This window comes from Hesperophylax consimilis, chromosome 21, assembly GCF_061612785.1.
Source record: "Hesperophylax consimilis isolate HC1 chromosome 21, BYU_Hcon_1.0, whole genome shotgun sequence".
In the NCBI taxonomy this organism is placed as follows: Eukaryota; Metazoa; Arthropoda; class Insecta; order Trichoptera; family Limnephilidae; genus Hesperophylax; species Hesperophylax consimilis.
Genome location: NC_142856.1, coordinates 15,433,137 through 15,453,644, shown reverse-complemented (window position 1 = coordinate 15,453,644; position 20,508 = coordinate 15,433,137). Strand labels below are relative to the sequence as shown.

General features: G+C 33.7%; 1 protein-coding gene across 1 annotated transcript in view; it reads left to right on the top strand.

Moving 5' to 3' along the window:
- Window positions 1–18,859, top strand: part of kek5 (leucine-rich repeat, immunoglobulin-like domain-containing kekkon 5 protein) — a 99,747-nt gene extending 80,888 nt beyond the window's left edge. Inside the window, exons 2-3 of the mRNA XM_089644562.1 lie at window positions 11,975–13,511; window positions 14,167–18,859. Coding sequence (XP_089500688.1) covers window positions 12,038–13,511; window positions 14,167–15,167 — 2,475 coding nt within the window. The 5' untranslated portion in view covers window positions 11,975–12,037 and the 3' untranslated portion in view covers window positions 15,168–18,859. The remainder of the gene's footprint in view (window positions 1–11,974; window positions 13,512–14,166) is intronic.
- Window positions 18,860–20,508: the final 1,649 nt, after the last annotated feature.

The window sequence follows — 20,508 nt, the reverse complement described above, 5'->3', positions numbered from 1 at the left end:
TTCCCCGTCTGTATCCCTGTTGTATTCTTGAATAAGCTCAAGTACCGATAATCGGTCATTACATATTCATCTTAGATTAGTCAGTTATTGTGTCTATGTAAGTATATCTCTAATTACTTTTGTGGATATCAATCTGCGGCATTGTTCTGCGCATGACTTTAAGTATGTGATTTTGAAATCTCATTGTGTTTAATCTCTTAAATTTCTCTGACTATTCACCCACTCATCTATGCAAAAAAGACCAACGTTTTCAACGAAAAATTACCAGTTTTTATTCGATTGTTACCGTAATGGATTTCATTAATGGTTTTGTAAAAGTTGGAGTTTAAAGTTTACAAAAATTTGTACATATCTTTTCTGTTTATTTTAGTTTTGCGAGGTTTGATTAGTAGGTTTAGTCATTTTATCATTTACTGACATCTCGGTTTCACTAGACATCTTATAATAAGCTTGTGTGCTAATGGTTTTTTGTTCAGTTTCTGAATTATCCAAATTGAACATATTTCTTGTCATCTTTTTGCATTTTTTTGGATCCAGATGCTTTGAGCGTTATGATCAGTCTAGTAACGTCCCGTCTCAAAAATGTCTTTACAATCATGCTTTATGTTGGTTTGATTCCTGAGTTATTCGTCGTGATCCTTGGTGCTGCTACACGTTGAGAGTCTTGGTCATCTCTAAAAAGTGCTTCCATTCGTGAATCCTTTATTTTATTATTCCCAATAATGCAATTTTGGCCTTCATACTCTGAAGCAACCCTTATTATAGGTCGGCAGGTTTCTATTAACTAAGCCTATTTGTTGTTTGGTTAACATGTATCCTTGAATGTCTCGCCTGTTTTATTTATACATGTATTCATCTTATCGAACTCTTTGATTAGTTGTCATTGTGTTTTTTTATTACGTGTCCTCCATGTAATACTTACAAAGTTATTTTCATCAAAGAAAAAAGAGAAAGAATAAAATATAAAAATAAATTAAAACCTATAGTAAAGTAACATAAAGGGATTAAAATATAAAAGTAGTCAACTGGTGTTTGCTTTGCATTTTAATTAATTAATCACATCATATTTTGAAAAAAGAAGAAGAAGAAAAAAACACAAAGAGAAGAAAAATAATACAATATTATAGATTAAAACGTAAGTGTAAATATTGCTCGGTTTGTTTTTTTTTATTATAATATTATAATTATAATTCCATATAATATTAAATTTCTCGCCTCTCTGTCGGTTTTGAAATTTGTTTGAAAAATGTTGTGCCTTGTCTAATATTTTTACTGTTCAATTAATATCTCAAAGTTACTGATGGAAACAACGCGATGCAAAGAAAAGCTGTCCAAATTTCATAACGCTGAAGTTCTCCGTTCGAGAGGTTTCACTTTTTCAGATTTCACTTTTTCAGATCAGATTTCTGCTTCACAGTCCAGGTGTACCTTTAAATTGATAAATTTTTCAATTACATAAACCAAAAATATGATAATGTTATTATTTACTTCTCGTACGACATATTTCCATATCTTGTTAATTAAATTGAAGCATGATTCATCAATTAAAATCTGGGATATAAATAAACTCGAGATAATCAATAACTAGGAAATCATAGAAATAAGATCAATATTTAATCTATAAGATATGCCAGTAGCCATTACAAATCGTTGGGTATTTACGGCTTTAATAAAATCATTCGATCATTGTCAGATAATTTTATTTTATAATCACGCTTTTTCGTAATCCGTATTATTTCACAACAAATTAATTTAGAAAATATTGTGTTTTAATCGTGTTTGATTCGTTAAGTTTTAATTCAGCCGCCATTAATCCCTGCTCCTATAAGACTTCAAATATCAAAAGATTATTTTTGGATACTACGTGTAAAATGTGTACATGGTCATTTTGATTAACTTCTGTTCAATATCTTCACATTCAATTTTTTACATTATTGCCACATTACTCTTACCTCCAACAAATCTAAAACCGTTATCTAACCTTCCGTTTTTTCACCTAATCTGTGGTTTCCCTACAATTATCATTTTGGTAACAATAATGTTTTGAAAAAACTTTTTCTTTTAAGGCGAAGCTTAATGCCAAATCACTATTTTGATTAATCTTTATAACGAATTGGTGTACATTATGAATACCGAAAATATGCTTTAGATAAATTTTAGATTTCCGTTATTCCCGTATCGTTTCGCTTGAGTAGAATACAAATAAAAAAATTAATTAATCAATAAAAAATATAAATTAATGTACTCTACTAAAAAATTTTTTTTATAGAAATGTATGAAAGCATAAAGGAAACAATTTTTAAAAATACAGTATTATAGCTAAGATTATCTGTGACAGTTTCACTTGATTAACTTTCTTGCTTTCTTTTATAATTATTTACAAAATAAATTAAAACCAGTTTAGTGCTTGAAATCGAACGTTTCTAGACTCCATTTGTCAAGCGATTTTAATGCATATAAGGTTTACCAAGAATATACACATTTTTGGCTTGTAGCTCCCTTTTAATAAATAGGTCCCAATGGTCGAGTGGTTTTGGTTATCTTTTTTATTTTTCTGTGTTTTGTTCTATTTCATGTTTCGTTTAGATTTATTAATATTATCCTCTTCCTCAATCAATTATTGTAGTTTCACTTATAGTGCATAAAGCTCTGTTGTGTTTCCTATTCCTTCGTGAGTGAAAATTTTGGACCGTATTGCAGTATCAAAATTTAGGAAAAAGCATTATAGAATTCGTATTTTTAAATATGTTTTGTTTTCATCCACACTAAATTGAAAAGTCTTCCGAGAAAAAATGAATGCCGCCGACGGGAATCGAACCCGCAGCCTTCTGATTTTTTTCATTTAATATTTGGCTAATAATTATTTCTTATTCATAATTAGAAAAGGCCTCAAAACTGAGTTCTGCGGAATACCCTAATCGCTTATTTTTGTCTGATGTATAAGCTCCATTGTATTGAAGTTTTTTTTATCTGCAAATAGCGAAGTATTTATAAAGATAACACGATTAACAGGATACAATTTACAAAGATGATTACTTCGTCATACTGTTCCACTAAATTATTTTATATGTCACATGTTTGTAGATGCCCGATTGAGCGTATTTGCATTCTTCAAATGTGCATCTAGTACATGTGCATCCTTATTCCTATACATAAATACTGTTCTTAATAATTATGGTCAATTCGTGATTTTTTAGTGCTGATTAAAGTGACATTTTCCATCAATCTTAATAATTACTTACAATCCCAAAATTAAAGGGTTCACACTGAAGAGTTTTTGTCGCAACAATTTTTTTTTCTTAATTTTGATCTTTTGTGTTCTTTTTTTAATTATTGTATATATATATTTCAATAAATCGTTCGCTGGTATCTCACCCCTAGTCCTTCCTTTGCTATCCCATCATTCCTACCTCTCCCTAAATGACCCTTACTTGCTTCCCATATTATACATTTCTATGAAAGTAAAATCGTCTCATTTTGTATCGGGATGTCGATGAAATGTCTTTGAGAAGTGTCTATGTTGCGTCGTCTCTAGGCGCGCATCCATCTTATTAGTGTCGCTAAAGTCTAACGTAGATAGTAGACGTACATCTAACTGTTAGATTCTAACACGTATCTCTCGGTGTCATCGGAGCCGCACGTTGGATACATTTCAAAGCGCCAAATGAGACAGCGTTGCTCTGAAAAAGCCTTGACTTGTTGAAGCGGCGTGTTTCTGTAATGAGAAATAACTGTTTCTGGAGTCAACCAAATCTAGAGTTTCCTCGTGACGATGTATTTCTTTCTTTAGTTTTGTGACAGCCTTGATTTACGAAAGCTAATTGCATTCCATGTATTTTTCCGAAGAGAAAACTATCCAAAATATTGTTGAATTGTTGTAAAAATTTAAGGTGAGACACTAAATGATCTTTTACTCCAATCAAGATTGCATAATACATACTATTAGGATATATTTAATTGTTCTAATTGCTATAAATGTGGGGTACGAGAAGGAATATCTTGAATCGTTAATAGTTCATGTTTTTCCTTTTTCTCTGAGGCTAACAGTAACATATAAGGGTAGCATAATAATTAAATATAAAATATGAACAACTATTCTAAATCTATTTGTATGTCCCACTACAATTCGGTGAGCTCTGTCGTCATGTAATTTGCACAGCTCCTTCTTTGACAAAATCATCTAATTGTGAAAATATATGAGATTTTTTTTAATCGTGCGAATAAATCTTGAGTAACTGATTTAATGAAAACCGGTGTGTAATACATGTATTTTAAAAATAAAATAATCTGTCAAATAAATTATTTAACAGTTTAAGTTTTTTAAGTGTCTCATTTTTACTCTTTATGGCAGTGTCCCCAAGTGAACGTATAACCCACGTTAAGTCTTGTATTTCGAGCCGTCATGTCACCCCCGTCACTTCCTTGAGAGCCGATTTGTCTCCGGATAATGAGATCTGCTGTCGGGTCCAGCTGGCGGGATGCTGTGAACTGAGTTGTGTGAGCTATAGCTCATGCAAATAGCAAATAATTCTGCCATCCAATCCACAGTAATGAGAGAAGACTTCTTATATCTTATTGCCCTGTTATTGGGTGCCTGGGGAGACATTTATCCTGACTTCCGGGAATATTCCCCTAAGAAAATTATTCTGATTGATGTTATATTTCTTTTCTTGAAAATGAATTTAAAGTTAATAACGCAGGAATATTAGTTTTTCGATATCTCCAAAAATGAATATTATGAGCTTTCAAAGTGAACTTGTAAATCATTACAATTGTATGTACCGTGACGTCACGCGCGTATTGGCCGGCAAATATCAACTTTGACGGCTTTTTCATAATGTGAAACCGCACAAGAGTCCCAACTGCTCGCAACCGTCTGGAGCCAGTGAGACTATGGCATCCCCAATTGGGGTATCTTGTAAGGCTCAATGTAGTGCGGATGAGAGAAGGGAGGTTGGGAAGTACGTGACTATTCAGACTGGCCACCAAATACGGCCAAACCCATTTCAATTCTGAATGGTTGTCTAACACCAAGGCGATACTGATAGTATCCACTCTGATGCCGCAAATATACTATATATTATTTTCAATTAGTAATTTGAGAAATAACACAAATTAATCAAATGGGATTTCACTTTTATATTTTTTCAAATCCCCTAGATCCCCGTTTGTGGATATTCCCAAAAAAATCATCAAATCACCAATTGCGACGAATATCAAATATCAATTTCAATTCAGGAAAGACCGATTCAATTTTATTATTATTATATGTTATATCTGTTCTTACTTTGCAGATTTAAGGGTTGGGAACCCTTTGTTAAAAAGTAAAAGGTTCTACTTATAATTGTGTTTATTACGTTACAAATAACATATTATATTATAATATGTCTGGATATAGCTACACTGTTCATTACTCGAGGGTTGGTAATTATCTGGTTTGAGAAGCTTGTTCCCTGTCAATCTAACCTCACAAGCATATGTTAACACTCTAGCGACATCTGACAGACTCTGGAGTAAGCTTTATGACTAGCGCCATCTATCGCTTAAGTTTCGTTAAGTATTCCTCCGTTTTATGCACCGTCTCAAAATTCTTTTCTGCTATAGGTACCGACTGTTCCATTTTTATTCCAATCATTTGGTTGTCAGTTTTCTCAGCGTTTTTGGTTCAGTGAATTATAAACAGTTTGTGTTCTCAATCTAAAACTAAAATTGAATCATTAATTTTTATAATAATAACATGAAAATAATAATCAAAAATACGAATTTCGGTTGCGTGTCTGTCTGTATCTCCGGTTTAATCAACTCTAGAATTCTGATATGCTTTGAATTTAAGTGTTATTTTAAAAATTGGAACTGACTGTATAAAAAATCTGATAAGCAATAAAGTGGTACCCACCTATAATATAAAATGTATTTTAATGGAAATTTTCGAAATTGGAATTATAATACCCCGCGATTCTGCTTCAGTTATACATGGAAACAAAGAGTTAAAATATATTTGATTCAAAATAAAATATAAACCCAAAAAGTTAAAGGATAAAAATGAGAAAGCCGACATAAAATTCTTTTCACTTTGAACAGTTTTACAGTTTGAAATTAGGACACACATGTACCAGGAGCACATACGTCTTGGGAGGTGAGCAAAATATAAAATATTATTAAAACTCTCTCGATAAAGGAAAATTAATCGACTATCTGCCAAAAACGCGAAAAAGTAAAAGATTCGCCTTACGCGTGCAATCCTCACAACTCAAGTAATTTCAATACTGGTAAATAAATTATGAACGGCACCTCTCGTTTAGTAAATTCTCACAAAATATACCAGGAGCACATAATGCCCGAGAGGTAAGAAAAATCAAAATTATTACTAAAACTGGCGCAGGTGGGATTGGTGAAGCTGAAAGTCTTTGTAAAATAATATTATCCTCGGGTTTGCTTTCAAAAACAAATATTATAACTGTGGGCTTTTGGTGACAAATAGGTATTTACCTTTAGTAAACCTGAAAAATTGCCACCTTCGTAAAAATAAAAGAGAAATTCACATTTCAAAAATAGAATTTTTATTTTTATAATAATACAATAAAATAACTAATTATTGAAGACAATATTAGCGATTTCTAAACGAAAATCTGAAACAGAAAAATCAGAAAAGGAAACGGTCACATCTAGGACCCCGAACCCAGGACCCTTGTCTTTCCGGGACACCGCTCTACCACTGAGCTAATGAGACCCTATCCCCCTCGGTCACTTTTAACTGTATCATACTTCGAATAAGAACTACCAACATTGTCTTCATTTTTTCACCGCACATTTTTACTGGCAACTATCTTTATGTATGATCGCAAGATTCAACCCGAACTAAATGCAATCTAGAAAGCGTCTTTTTAGATTAACCTATCTTATTTTTATTTTTAATGTGCGACATCTATTGACTTTTCTGCAAGTCTAGAAGTGTTAGTGTGTCTCTACAGTTAAAAGTGACCGAGGGGGATAGGGTCCCATTAGCTCAGTGGTAGAGCGGTGTCCCGGAAATACAAGGGTCCTGGGTTCGAGTCCTAGATGTGACCGTATCCTTTTCTGATTTTTCCGTTTCAGATTTTCGTTTAGAAATCGCTAATATTGTCTTCAATAATTAAATATTACAATTTGAGGTTTTACTCAATAAAGTTATTCCGAAAAATAAATAAAATAACTTTCTGATTATAGTAGGTGCCTACATTATCGCTTGTCTGAATTCACAGTCAGTTTCAATTTTGAAAATTTTCAAATCAAAATTGATATCATTTCACGATTATGCTGGAATATTTCACTTCCACGCACCGACAACCGTAATTAATATTTTAGATTCCATGAAGTAGTAGTTTCAGACTGTCTCGCATGTTATAAGTAATAAATTATTTATGAAAATTTTCCCAGGAGCACAAGAGATTGGAGAGGTACATTTTTACGCCTGCTTTATTCTATCATGCAATCCTCACAACTTTTGCTTTAAGATTCGAGCTTGGAGCTCTGAACACTGGGAAACCCTAATGCATTTTTGAGTTCCCAGGGCTAACTAACGAGATGGCTTCATTATTTAATATTTGTAATTAAATATGGTTTAATTCGTGTTTTTTACTATTCATCGTTAAGTTTAATTATTTGTAAAACTCCAATTTTTTTTTAAAATTTAATTTTAATAAAAGAAACAATTTCTTTGTAAACAAGTTCTGCTGTGTAATTATTATTACGCGTCACTGCTGTATTATCAAACTGCCTGCAGACATACCAGATTTTGTTTATAAAATAACTGTTTTTTTTCGCAAATTAATTAATATCAGTGAATAAAAATAACAAAAAATTAAAACCACTTTTAGTAAAAAAAAAGTAGTGTTTTATGTAAAATTACTAATTATACATAAAACACTTTCTTCTACAAAAATTGAAGGTGTCTATAAATTAAAATACATGTATGTCAGTATTCCAGAGTGGAAGATACTCTCAGTATCGCCCTGGTGTAAGACCACCATTCAGAATTGAAACGTCAACCTTCAACCTCATAATATACCCCGATCAGGGACACCATAGTCTCACTGGCTCCAGACGGTTGAGAGCAGTTGGAACTGTTGTGCAGTATTCATGTAAAAAAATAAATAAAAATATACATTCATATTAAAATTATTTAAGAAATCATTTGACATTTATAAACTTCGTTTTACACTACCGGGCAAAATAAACGTACTCAATCTCAGATTTTTTTCATTACTGGTTTTCCTTTTTGAATTATTACTATTTATTTCCATATCAAATTTTTTTGCAATTTTTTTCTCATGTCTTAGATTTTTCATGTCGATGAATCAAGAAGCATTCTGACACCGAAATCCACTCGAAGTGACGTAAAGAATGGAGAAAATATTAATACGTCATGAATAAAGCATGAAAACGGGGAAATATTAAAAATGTTGAATAAAACATGGGACAGGTCACAGTGGGTTCAAATTATTGCCGCAGGAAGTCGCCTGTCGTCTGCTGGGAAGTCGGGAAGTATGTGAGAATGAAATCAACATATTTCTTACGTGGGTAAATCTTATATGGGTGAAACCACTGAAAAGAAAATCACTAGACGTGTTATCTATACCGGGTTGAAAGAAAACTAATTTTAATGTCGCCAATTTACATAAGACCTTTCGACTCTCAAGCGCCACCGACAGATCAATGTTTATATACATTATAACTAGCGCAGACCCGTGAAAAATCACGGGATAGTCTGACCAAAAAATCAGTTGCAATTTTGAAAATTGTAAATAAAATAATCTGTTATAGGTAGGTAATTTAACGCATGTCTGAATTTTTTAAACAATGTGGTCCAATTTTGAAAATTACGCTTAAATTCGTAGCAAATTTGAGTTCATTGAACCAGATTTCAAGGAGGAATAACTAGCGCACATCACGGACAACCAATATTAGTATGTTTGACGACTAGCGCAGACCCGTTAAAAATCACGGAATAGTCAAGTTTAATTTTTGATTCTTGACAAATCAGCTCCAATTACATTATAAGGTAGGTGGGTACTTTATAGTTTGTCTAAATTCTACGAACAACTGATTCCAATTTGGAAAATGACCAAAGCAAATTTGAGTTCATTGAACTAGATTTCAAAGAGACAAACAATCACACACCGATAACCGAAATTAGTTGTTCAAAAATTAATTTCGATATTCTAAAAAATTTTTATCAGTTTTACCCGAGGACACGACCACGACATTTATTGTTTGTTTATCCCACTGAAGAGATTAACCGGTTGAAGTGTGTTATAGGCGTGTCTTTGTGCCCGAAGTAAACAAAATTATCTCTCCCATCTGATAAATTTGATTTTTTGGACAGATAATCAATTTCTTTGGGGTCTGGGAATTGAAAGGACTTATCTGTCAAACGGCGAAATCAGTTTTCTGTTAGATAAGTATTATTTATTGTTTCTTCACATGATATGATTGTTTACATTGCAATTTTAAACCTCGCTAGGAGTAACCTGTGTTGGGGTTAATTATTTTTTATTTAAATTATGAGGTTATGCTTCTTACAATCGCTATTCTAGGCGATATACATTCAGTGAGTTAACCCTACAAGGGCCACAAGTTGTCGAGAAAAAAGGGTTGCACATGAATTTAATTCTTATTTCAAATTATAACGACACTTGACTCCAATGTAATGTATTATTTTCCATTTTAAAATTACAAAATACGCAAAGGAAGCGTTCGATACAATTTTTTTCTTTAATAACTATCTTCACTAACCAGCTTCGCCAGAATTTCTATCATTTTCACTATCTCATCATAATTCACTATCATTTTTCTTCATTATCATCTTCTTCCCCTTGTCATATTCGGATCGAGACTCATCGCTTCGACTTGGGCTTCTTCCACCCATTACATCCATTTGACTGCCTCCATTGTTGAGGGGTAAAGATCTCGACTACGAATCTGGAGGTCGTGAGTTTAAATCCAGGCGTGCGCAAGTAAATTTTAAATAATTAATTTTTCTTTTTTACAATTGATTAGGTAATTTAAAATAATATATTTATGGCAAGTTACAGAAGGGAAATTCGCTCAGTATGGCCCTGGTTAAAGACAACCACTCAGAATTTAAACGTGGTTTGAAATAGCTTTAGCCGTGTTTGGTGACCACCATTATCAAGTAAATACATCTGTATATTTAGATTATAAATAATAAATCTTTCGAAAAAATATAAAAATAATTTTTGACCAATTAAAAAAATCATGAGTGTCTTATCTTATTTTTTCATCATTGTGTAATTATATATTTCAAAGCTCCGTAGCATGATATAATTATATTTTTAGCTCGATATATTTACGTTAATCTAGCAATTCTAGATATTAAAAAAATCGGTGCTAAATTTGAGATTCCAAAGTTCACTATGTTTTTATTCGCTCGTACAATCAGATATCTGTACAAAAAAATATTTTAAATGAAATATGACGGTCAAGAAACGATAAGTTTACTTTGCTAAGGTATTACATTTGTAGATAAGGAAGCATGATAACAAACTGATATGATTAACATAAAAGTTAGAAACGTTAAAGATATATTTGTGAATCTTACAACTACTAAGAAATGGCCGTTTTTGTCAAACTTAAACTAAACGAATGGAAAAGGCAATCCTTTGTTAAATAAAACTTCATTCACTTCCCCTACATTGATCTTGCAGAAGTTGTTCCAGGTAGGTACCAATGTAAATGTTATAATAAACCCTCAGTTTGTACCATGAACCTAAAAAGTCATTTTAGATCAATGGTTTCTACCTAGACCTAGACAAAATAAGCCTCCCATACTATCTGAGCCCTTTTTATCCAAATTATCTATGGCTTTATGCAGCAACTGTTTCTTCTTTTCCCGTCAGGTAGCGCGCAACAGATAACAACAAATAACTTGTGCGTGACGTTTGACGGTTTGACATTGCACCAGTTTAGTTCAAATGCATCCAGTTTATTTATCCGTTACCCGTCATTATCTTCGTCTGTGTGTATATATATATATTTTATTTTAAAATATAAATACCTAATCACAATTTATCCTAATCGTCTTAAAGTTATTAATACATATGATATCCGCTTCTAATCTTCCATGTTGTAACAGTTATTTGAGTTTTGTGTTTTACAAGCAATAATTATGAACAGTTATTTTTATTTATTACAAATTATTTTATTAATTATTTTTATTTATTATTCATTACAAATGATAATTGCGAACTGAATGCAAAATTTAAAAGTTATGATAACGGTTATAACACCTGTCATTTTTTGTTGTGTCAACTAGCGCCACAGACGGCAATGTTTGAAGCTAAACTTATTTATGCCCCGTGTAGGGTTGGTTTAAGTTTTCGCGCGAAATATGAGTTTTTTTACATTTGAAAATGTATATTTATTTATAAATGCCGCAAGTTAGTAATTCTGATGTTTTTAAAGAAGTTTAAGTCTCCTAATATCATCCTCCAAGAGATGTATTATTTTATTTGTCTCAATTCCGCTACGAAAATTTATTTATTTTTCGTGTATAATTTTATAAGAAATAGAATAATCTTTTTGATTACACATCTAGTAGTATTTAATCTAATTCTACGCAATATAAAAAATTATACATGTAATATTTTTATTTATTTTATCTCCTATATTTTTTATAAAAAACTTCGTTTTTTCTCCTTTTGAGAGTGATTTGAACTAAATAAATAATCATCACGCCATTTAGCAGCACGAGTATGCAGAGATAATGGACTGCCACAAATTTGGCAATACTAATTTGTTTTAATATTTATTTAGTTCAGTTTTTCCTTAAAACTGAATTGAATTGAAATAAAATGTAATTTGCGTAGATATCTTACTTGCGGGGCTATCTTTTCTTTCCATCTATTCGTGACTAATTTAGTGACTCTTTGATATATTATTTATCTGATGGATTGTTGGTGTTGGATTGTTGCAGGTCCCCCGTTGCCCCTTGGCGTTGGATGAGCTGCGTGGAGCCCCCGCCCTCCTCGCGTCAGCCATGGGTGCCCCCCGCCCCGCCCTGCTGACCCTGCCCGTCCTGAGCGTGCTGTTGACCCTGCTGCTAGCCGCCCCCGCCCCCGCCGCCGCCTCGGACTTCACCACCAACTGCCCCGCTCTGTGCGAGTGCAAGTGGGTGTCCGGCAACAAGGCGGCCGACTGCTCCAACAAGAGTCTCTCCACCATCCCAGACAAGCTAAGCAACGAGATACAAAACCTGGATCTCTCAGGAAACCCGCTGCACGAAATCACCCAGAACGCTTTCCAATTGGTCGGACTCAGCAACCTGAAAAAGCTCTACCTCAGAAACTGCAACATTCAGGTCATTAACAAAAATGGCCTGAGCACTCTCGGAATCGTAATTGAATTTGATTTCTCCCACAACAGCATCAAGATTTTGCATCCAGATACTTTTAAACATACGGAAAAGTTGAGATTGGTGAATTTGAGCAATAACAAATTGGAAAAGATAGAAGATGGAGTGTTCAGAAACCTGCCGTATCTTCAAAAGATAGATTTGAGCAATAACCACATCCACAAGGTGGGTGTAGGAGCATTCACAAATTCACATACAATCAAAACCATCAGATTGGCCTACAACAATCTGAGCTTTGTGAAACTCGACACAATCAATCTCTTGACGAATTTGTCCAGTCTGGACTTGCACAACAATCCGTGGAAGTGTGACTGTAATTTAATGCCATTCAGAAATTGGATCATGGATCATAATCTGTACACGTCACCGACGGCTTGCGCAGAACCAGCCCTGCTCCACAAAGTGATGTGGAGTCATACGGAGTCTGGAGACTTTGCGTGTCAGCCCAGCATCCTAGAACCTCTGCACGATAACAAGATGGAAGCTCAAAGTGAAAATGTCACGCTTACCTGCAAAGCTATCGGAAATCCTCCACCGGAGCTCGACTGGATCCAGAACTCTCGCGTCATTGACGGGGACTCCAGAAGGTCTGGTGATCGAAGATACCATATACACAGGAGTGGCCACGATATGACACGATACATCAACTTGACGATTTCCAACGTGAAATATCATGATAGAGGTGAATACACTTGTGTCGCAAAAAATCCCGCAGGTGTTGAAGAAAGGGTCGTTTCTTTATCCGTCAGCAGAACTCAAGGGGCTGCTAACTCTGGCTTCCATACTAGCGACGTCATGGGGATGGTCATTGGCATCACCATTGGCGCCATTGCTGTAATGATCGTAATCGCGGTGCTGTGCTTCTGTTTCTGCAGGAGGAGGGACAATAAGAGGCACCTCAAGTCTGACATGCACTCCTCCAACGGGGAAGCCTTGATCGAAGGCTCCGTGATCCCCGAGATGGAGAAGAGCCTCATCACCACAGTGAATCCTGTCACCAAGCCCCCGAGAATATATGACGCCCCAACTTCTATCATGAGTGGTGCGACTGAGATGTCCGAACTCAATAAAACTCTACTGGACAATGATTCTGTATTTGGTACGTATACTTTTATAATTGAAAATAAAACAATAACTTTGTAAACATCACTTTTATAGTTGCATTACCCCCCTATCAACACAATCTTTTTTTTATGTGACACTTCACAAGAGCGCCCCTGACTGTACAGTGTAAAAGTAGGGGAGCTATGTCGCCTCCCGGTTGGGTAGCATTGTGAGGCGGGTTAAGATAGGGGCTGTAGGGAGGGATTTATTAATGCAGGTCTTGAGGAGGGCCGGATTATATGAGAGAGGAAAAACAGATTCCGGTAATCTGTTCACAAATAAAAGCCGTCTTACACAAAAACTTACAAAGTCGAAGAATCGGTCTGTTCTCATGAAACCAACATTAACTGTGAACGGGTGTTCCGCTCGTGTACTTCGAGTTTCACGCACATGCACCGGGTATTGATCACATTGACACAAAATCGACTTCAAATATGATATAGATTCACCAGTTTCCCACTTGTTCTACAAGTTTCCAGTCACTGTGTATAATTCATTTTAGATTTTATAGCTCTGTACTGAGGTGATGAGTCACTTGGCATTAACCTTGTTATGTTTTTATAGCAGATAGAAATGAGTTTTAGATGATAGTAAATGTAGCAGATACCTAGATATTAAATTGTACTGATCTTTTTCTTTTTTCATTTCAGCCCCCAATGAAGATGAGAGCCGTTCCATGGATTTTGCTGACCAGCAGCCCAAACGCTCCAGAGAGGCCTTACTGGGAGACCTTCACAGCACCAGCTCTGGTCTGCACTCCGTCAGAGGAGAGTCTCGCACCTACCCTCCGGACCTGCTCTCTTTCCCTCCCAGAGCGGCGCAAGCCTCTCCGGCGTCGTCTTCTGCATCTACCGCTCCTGACACCTCCAGACTTCCTCCCCAACCCCAAGTTCACAGCCCCATACACTCCCCTATCTACGGAACAAACATGTTCAGAACTCTTCCGCATTCCAGATCGCAGTCTCCTTTCATTTCGCCAGTTTGCCCGCCGACTGCTATACCGAGACAAGGATATGTCACAATCCCGAGAAGACCCAGAGTCCCCAGTTGGTCCAGCACAGCTAGTACCATCACTCCTTCAGTCCTCGGAGAGTATGTGGAACCTGTTTACGATAACTTGGGACTCAGAACGACTGCGGACGGTAGCTCCGTTCTGTCGTTAAACAAAGCGGGATTAGAGCAACAGTTCTCACCAATGAGAGGAAGACCTCTACCAGCTACTCCCGGAAGTTACAACGGACCCCTGCCTACTCTGTATACGCCGATTGAAGAGCACGAAAAAGCGCCTTCCCCAGCTCCGAGCACTCCGTACAGTTCTACTCTCCCGAGAATGAACGGCAATTCCCTCCATTTACAGCTATCACCGAATGCCGAGCCCCAAGAACCTGTCAACAGAAGACAGCGAACCACTCCGGAAACTGGATTCCTTAAACGCTTTACACTGAACGACAGTGACAGTAGCAGACAGTCTCCCGCGCCTTCCTTGTCAGGTAGCCGGATCTACGATACGGCGGCAGCCAACAACGACACGCTGGGTAGGTCAAGTGGAAAGGTACCCCCTAGAATCCCTCCCAAGCCAAGGAAGAAGAGTCCCACGGACTCCGACCGTCCCCTGTTCGAGGACGAAGGGGAAGACGGGACAGAAGTCTGAGAGTTGCTTAAGCTGGTCATACGGACTATCCTGACACAGTCATAACAGATTTGGCATTCGTCTAATAATAGAAAAAGTGGTGCTTTTGTGAGTAAGAAAAATTTTAAAGGCCGATAGTGTGTCCGTGTGTGCTGACGAGAGACAAATACTTTGAACCAAATAAACTGTAGGCCTCAATTATTGTCTTTGACATTTCGAGTGATAGAAATATTTATAGAAGTGTAATTGTGCAATAGAATTATTGCATGTAACGAACTTGAATATTTAAAACTTAACTTTGAATGCTGAAATTATGTTTTTTTGTTGATGCTCCTTTTTTCTTACCCTAGCTTAGAGAACTAGATACGAAAATTGAAGGCGTATGTGATTGATAAAATATTTTTATAAATAAAATTAAGCTATTATTAATTGTTTGACAATGATGGAATGGACATTTGTCATTAGAAACAATAACATTATTAAAATTTCGATATTCAGCCAATTCTGTAGATAAACTGTCGCTTCGTTCTTAAAATACAATTAGACCGTTTCTTTGCATTTTTAAAAACATTTATTGCGTCTCATTCCCTCACTGTCTTTAAATTTGTTTCCATGTCTGACGACTTTGTGTAAATTTAATGTAACTGTTAATTAAGTTCTGGTAACATAATTATTACACCGGTGTTATTATATAGTTTTAAGCTGTGATTCATTTTGAAGTTGACATTATGTTGTATGCGTTTTCAATTTGAGGCAAATGTTTTTGTTTCAATGTGTACGCAAGTTTCAAAGTACCCACCAAAAGGTGCTTGACATAATATTTACTTGACTAATTAAAATAAACGGTGTTTTTAATCATTTAATCTTACAATCATGTTTTGGTGTCTTTATTAAATAATCATGATTCTTTTAATTAGTGTTAAACAGATTTTTATACATTATTTTATTTGGTGTTTTTAATCAGCTTTTTATACTTTTTATTTAAATATGTGCTAGTAATTACTTTAATATTGTATTTGTGCCAAATCAGTATAAGTATTATTTTTACCATTAAATATTTATATTTTCATATGTCAGATATAGGTAAACGAATATATTGGTTACTGAGAACCAATAGCAAATACAAAATATATTATTTTCATGATAATAATTATTGTGTTTTATCTATTAGTTTTCCTATTTTTGTTGGTTCAAACCACATTAATTATTTTAATTAGCACATTTTTTTTTTTTTTTAAATGTTTTTTTTACATCTACCAAGCCTGGACTGTATGTTATTTATTATCCAGTCATAACTACAAAACAGCACTGGCTGGATGGAAGCAGGTGTAAAAGTGAAACGAATAAGAATTTTTTTTACAAAATTTTTAAATACTTTATTCAAAATGTTACATTCTTGCCTTTTTAAGATGAAATTTAATGTTTGTTTAAAGTAAATTGTGAAGATTCGTTTGAATTTAAAAATTGTTAATAAATGCATGTAAATTTAGAAAACTAAGCAAAAATTATAAGACTGGTTTAGTTGACACAAATAAAGGGAGCTTTCCTGCTAGAAAAACAGTGGATTTAATATTGTTAAATGCTTAATTAATATTATTATTGTAAACATATAGAAATATGACCCTTGTATGTATGTATAAACCCTTTCCCGTGGCATATTCACTTCTAAACTGGATAATTTATTTGTGAATAATCTGCACTAATCTAAAAATAATTAATCGATTAACAGACATCAGCAGACAAAACCTTTTTTCCATCAAATTAAAAATTATGTAGCTATCTCACAATATTTACATTTTAAAAATTATGGAGCTGCAATTTTTGTTTCGCTTTTTGGTGTTTGCTTTTTTGTTCTTATTATTTTAATTTATTAAGGACAATCACTATATATATTATACCACTATTTTAATTTCTTGTAGGAAAGAAAGTATATATATAATGTTGTTTGTTATTATTTTTTAATTACCACAATACCATTATACAGGGTGTCCGGAAACTCATAGTACAAGCGGGAAACTGGTGAATCTACATCACATTTGGAGTCGATTTTGTAGTATATTTTTTTTTTATTTGAGCTTTCGTTATCGAGTAAATCGAGTTTGAAGTTGATTTTTTTTTTTTTTTTTTACTCAAATTCTTATAAATTATTACTGAAGATCAAAGTACCCAACTAATTAAAACTATTTGAAAGTAAAACAAATGAAGAAACTCGGATTTGAAGCATTATTTTGAAATCACCCTTCATTTAACCCGGTGTAATCATAAAATATTTCTGCTCTGCAGGGTTAAAACATCTGTTATTCAACCCTAAACACCAGAAAAAACTTTAACCCTAAAATAGCCGAAAAATATTTTTTTTTGGTTTTTTTTTTTTTTGAAAATGCTCAAATCAAAAAACTTAATGTTTTTTTGGGTTCCCCATGTGGTGTAGATTCTCCAGTTTCCCGCTTGTACTACGAGTTTCCGGACACCGTGTATATTCACATAACTTTATTTTTAAATGGACTTGTATCTACTGTTTTATTCGTAATTCTTCTAAATTATTTATAATTAAAGTGAATATGCCAAATACTTCCATTAAAATAAAACTTTTAATATAAAAAAATAATCTTTAAAACTTTCTCAAAAAATTTTATTACTGGAGGTATACCATCGCTTTTTACCGGAGGGCCTGTATACCATCGCTTTTTTACTGAAGGGCAGAGGTATACCATCGCTTATTACTGGAGGGTAGAGGTATAGCATCGCTTTTTGAGAAATTTTAATTTATTATTTCTCTCTAATACAAGTTTTATAGCAATGAACAAAAATTAGGTTTTTTAGATTGTTTTAAACATATGTTAATAAATATTATGCGTTATTGGAGTAAAGTTGTAATAGTTATTCCATCTGAAGACTATCTGTAATAATTTGAAAGCATTGTGCAGACATTAGAAATAGACAAATGCAGTGGCAGCGCAGGCGCCGGCGATTTTTTTTTTTTTAAGGACAAAAACACAGATACAGATATTTTCACAGATTAACAGTTCTGATTTCAAACTTTTATTTTGCAACTGTTCGTTTTCATGAACTATTTCATACATTCATGCCACAAGAAGCTATAATATTGAATATTGACTATCTCATTTGAAACAAGTACAGATGGGCCTCTGTGATTCGAAATCCCCAGACAGTGAAAAAGATTACAATACCAAAGCCAACATCATTGACACAGCAGTCTTACTTAGTAGCGTTGGTAATGGCCTTAAGCCCTGTTTAAGACCATTTTATCCATGCCGTGGTGGTAATAAGTCAAGTTTTTTACTAATTCGACCTTACGCGCCGCGTAACATTTACACCTGGACTGTAAAGGTTGTAAAGGGCTATGATTTGGTACATACATAAAAAAAATTGACCCTAGAACAGAATTCTTCACATCACCCACAGTCAATGTTTTATGTAAATAGAATATCCGAAGCTATGCTAATGTTACTTCAAATTGAAAATTGTAAAAAATAAATATCTTTGCTTTTATTGCCTACAAAGTTGTAAATAATATACATATTTGTAAGAAAGCTGTAAATAAATTATTATTGTAGCAATTCATTTAATTGCAGTGTAATTTAAGTTTTATAAAACTATTTGTGAAATTGTAATGTAAATTCAGTAAAATAATATGACATATTTTTTTATATCCTTAGAAGGTTCACAGAATGACTAATGCAAGATTATTGACTTTTTTAAATAATACATACTACTACTTATGTTTAAATTTGTATTTGAAAACTTAGTAGAAAGAATTATTATTAAAAATATTCAATTGCTTGTAAAAATGCCTCTGGTCCAAAAATTATTAATAAAATTTAAAGCCAATATTTATAAAAATCTTAATTTTTATTTAATCTTTTTATTTAATAAATGAAGCATATTTTCACAAATTAGATTGTAAGTTTTTGAAATATTGCGTAAAAGTATATTATGAACCTACTATTAACTTAATATTCCTAGTTTTAAATAATTTAGTTTTTTTTATAAACTTTCCCGTTTAATGTAAAGTACATTTGAATGTTTACGAGGACACATTAATCATTGGAAATAGCGTATAGAATTATTATTGTTACTGGAAAACATTTAATGAGAATTAAAAGAATTGGAAACAGTCTATAAATGTGTTCTTAAGTTATGTACCTATCTAAAGAACAAATAAAAATATTTAAAATAAATCACTATTTCATTTTATCTACTCCACTGTCCTATTGGCTTTTTCTTGCAATTCACCAAGAAGAAATCATTTTATTAATCATAAAATATACAAATTTCGGTTTTTTATCTACAACCTAAACTCTGTTTAGAATTTATGTGTCATTTTCAAAATTGGAACTGATTGTGGCAAAAATTCAGACAAGCGATAACCTACCTACAAGTTAACAGAAAATTATTTTATTGCAATGCACTACGTAGTAATTCAAAATCATGTGTTTTTGGTTTGAAAATGTGGTCGCCTAGAAAGGTTTCAGATGCTTTAATTAAATACTGCGAGCAGAATACATCTTGGCCTTTGAAATAATCGAGTATTTTTTAGATAAGTCTTTTTATAAGCCCAGAAAAAAATAATGTATAAGGCCTATGAAAAATGCTCAAAGTTCAAAATCTCCTACTTACTAACCCATTTTCAGTTATGGTTTTATTGTATAATGTGGCAAATTAAGTTATTTATAAAATGATCTGAAAAAAATAAAATTTGTGCCTGAACATCCACAAAATAAACTAAAAGGCACTTTTTGGCCATGTTTTTTTCTTGTACAGGGTGGCGCAGATGGATCGGGTGGTTTTAAAATACTTATCAAACTGTCAATTTTAAAGGTATTGGATTGAAATAAAGTGCAAAACGTATAGTTACTATGGAAGTTTATTAACAAAAAACAAACGAGGGGGGCAATGGGTGGTTTTGAAGTGGACTGTACGTCCCCTCATTCACCGGACCTCACGGTATATGACTTCTTCGGGGCTATTTAAAAGCAAGGGTGTACATGAACAAACCCCGGACTATTCAGGAGTTGAAGACAGCAATTCACAACGAAATCACATTAATTCCTGGTGATGTGCTTGAGCGGGCAATGCGGAACGTTAAGGACCGACTCCAAGAATGCGTCGCTCGAGAAAGAGGGCATTTGATGGATGTAATTTTTAAAAACTAACTATACTAATTTTTTGTTAATAAATTTCCATTGTAACTACACGTTTTGTACTTTATTTCAATCCAATACCTTTAAAATTGACAGTTTGACAAGTATTTTAAAACCACCCGATCCATCTGCGCCACCCTGTATAAATCAAAACAGGCGGATGGTGTTAAACGGGAATTTAAACCTTATCGCCATCT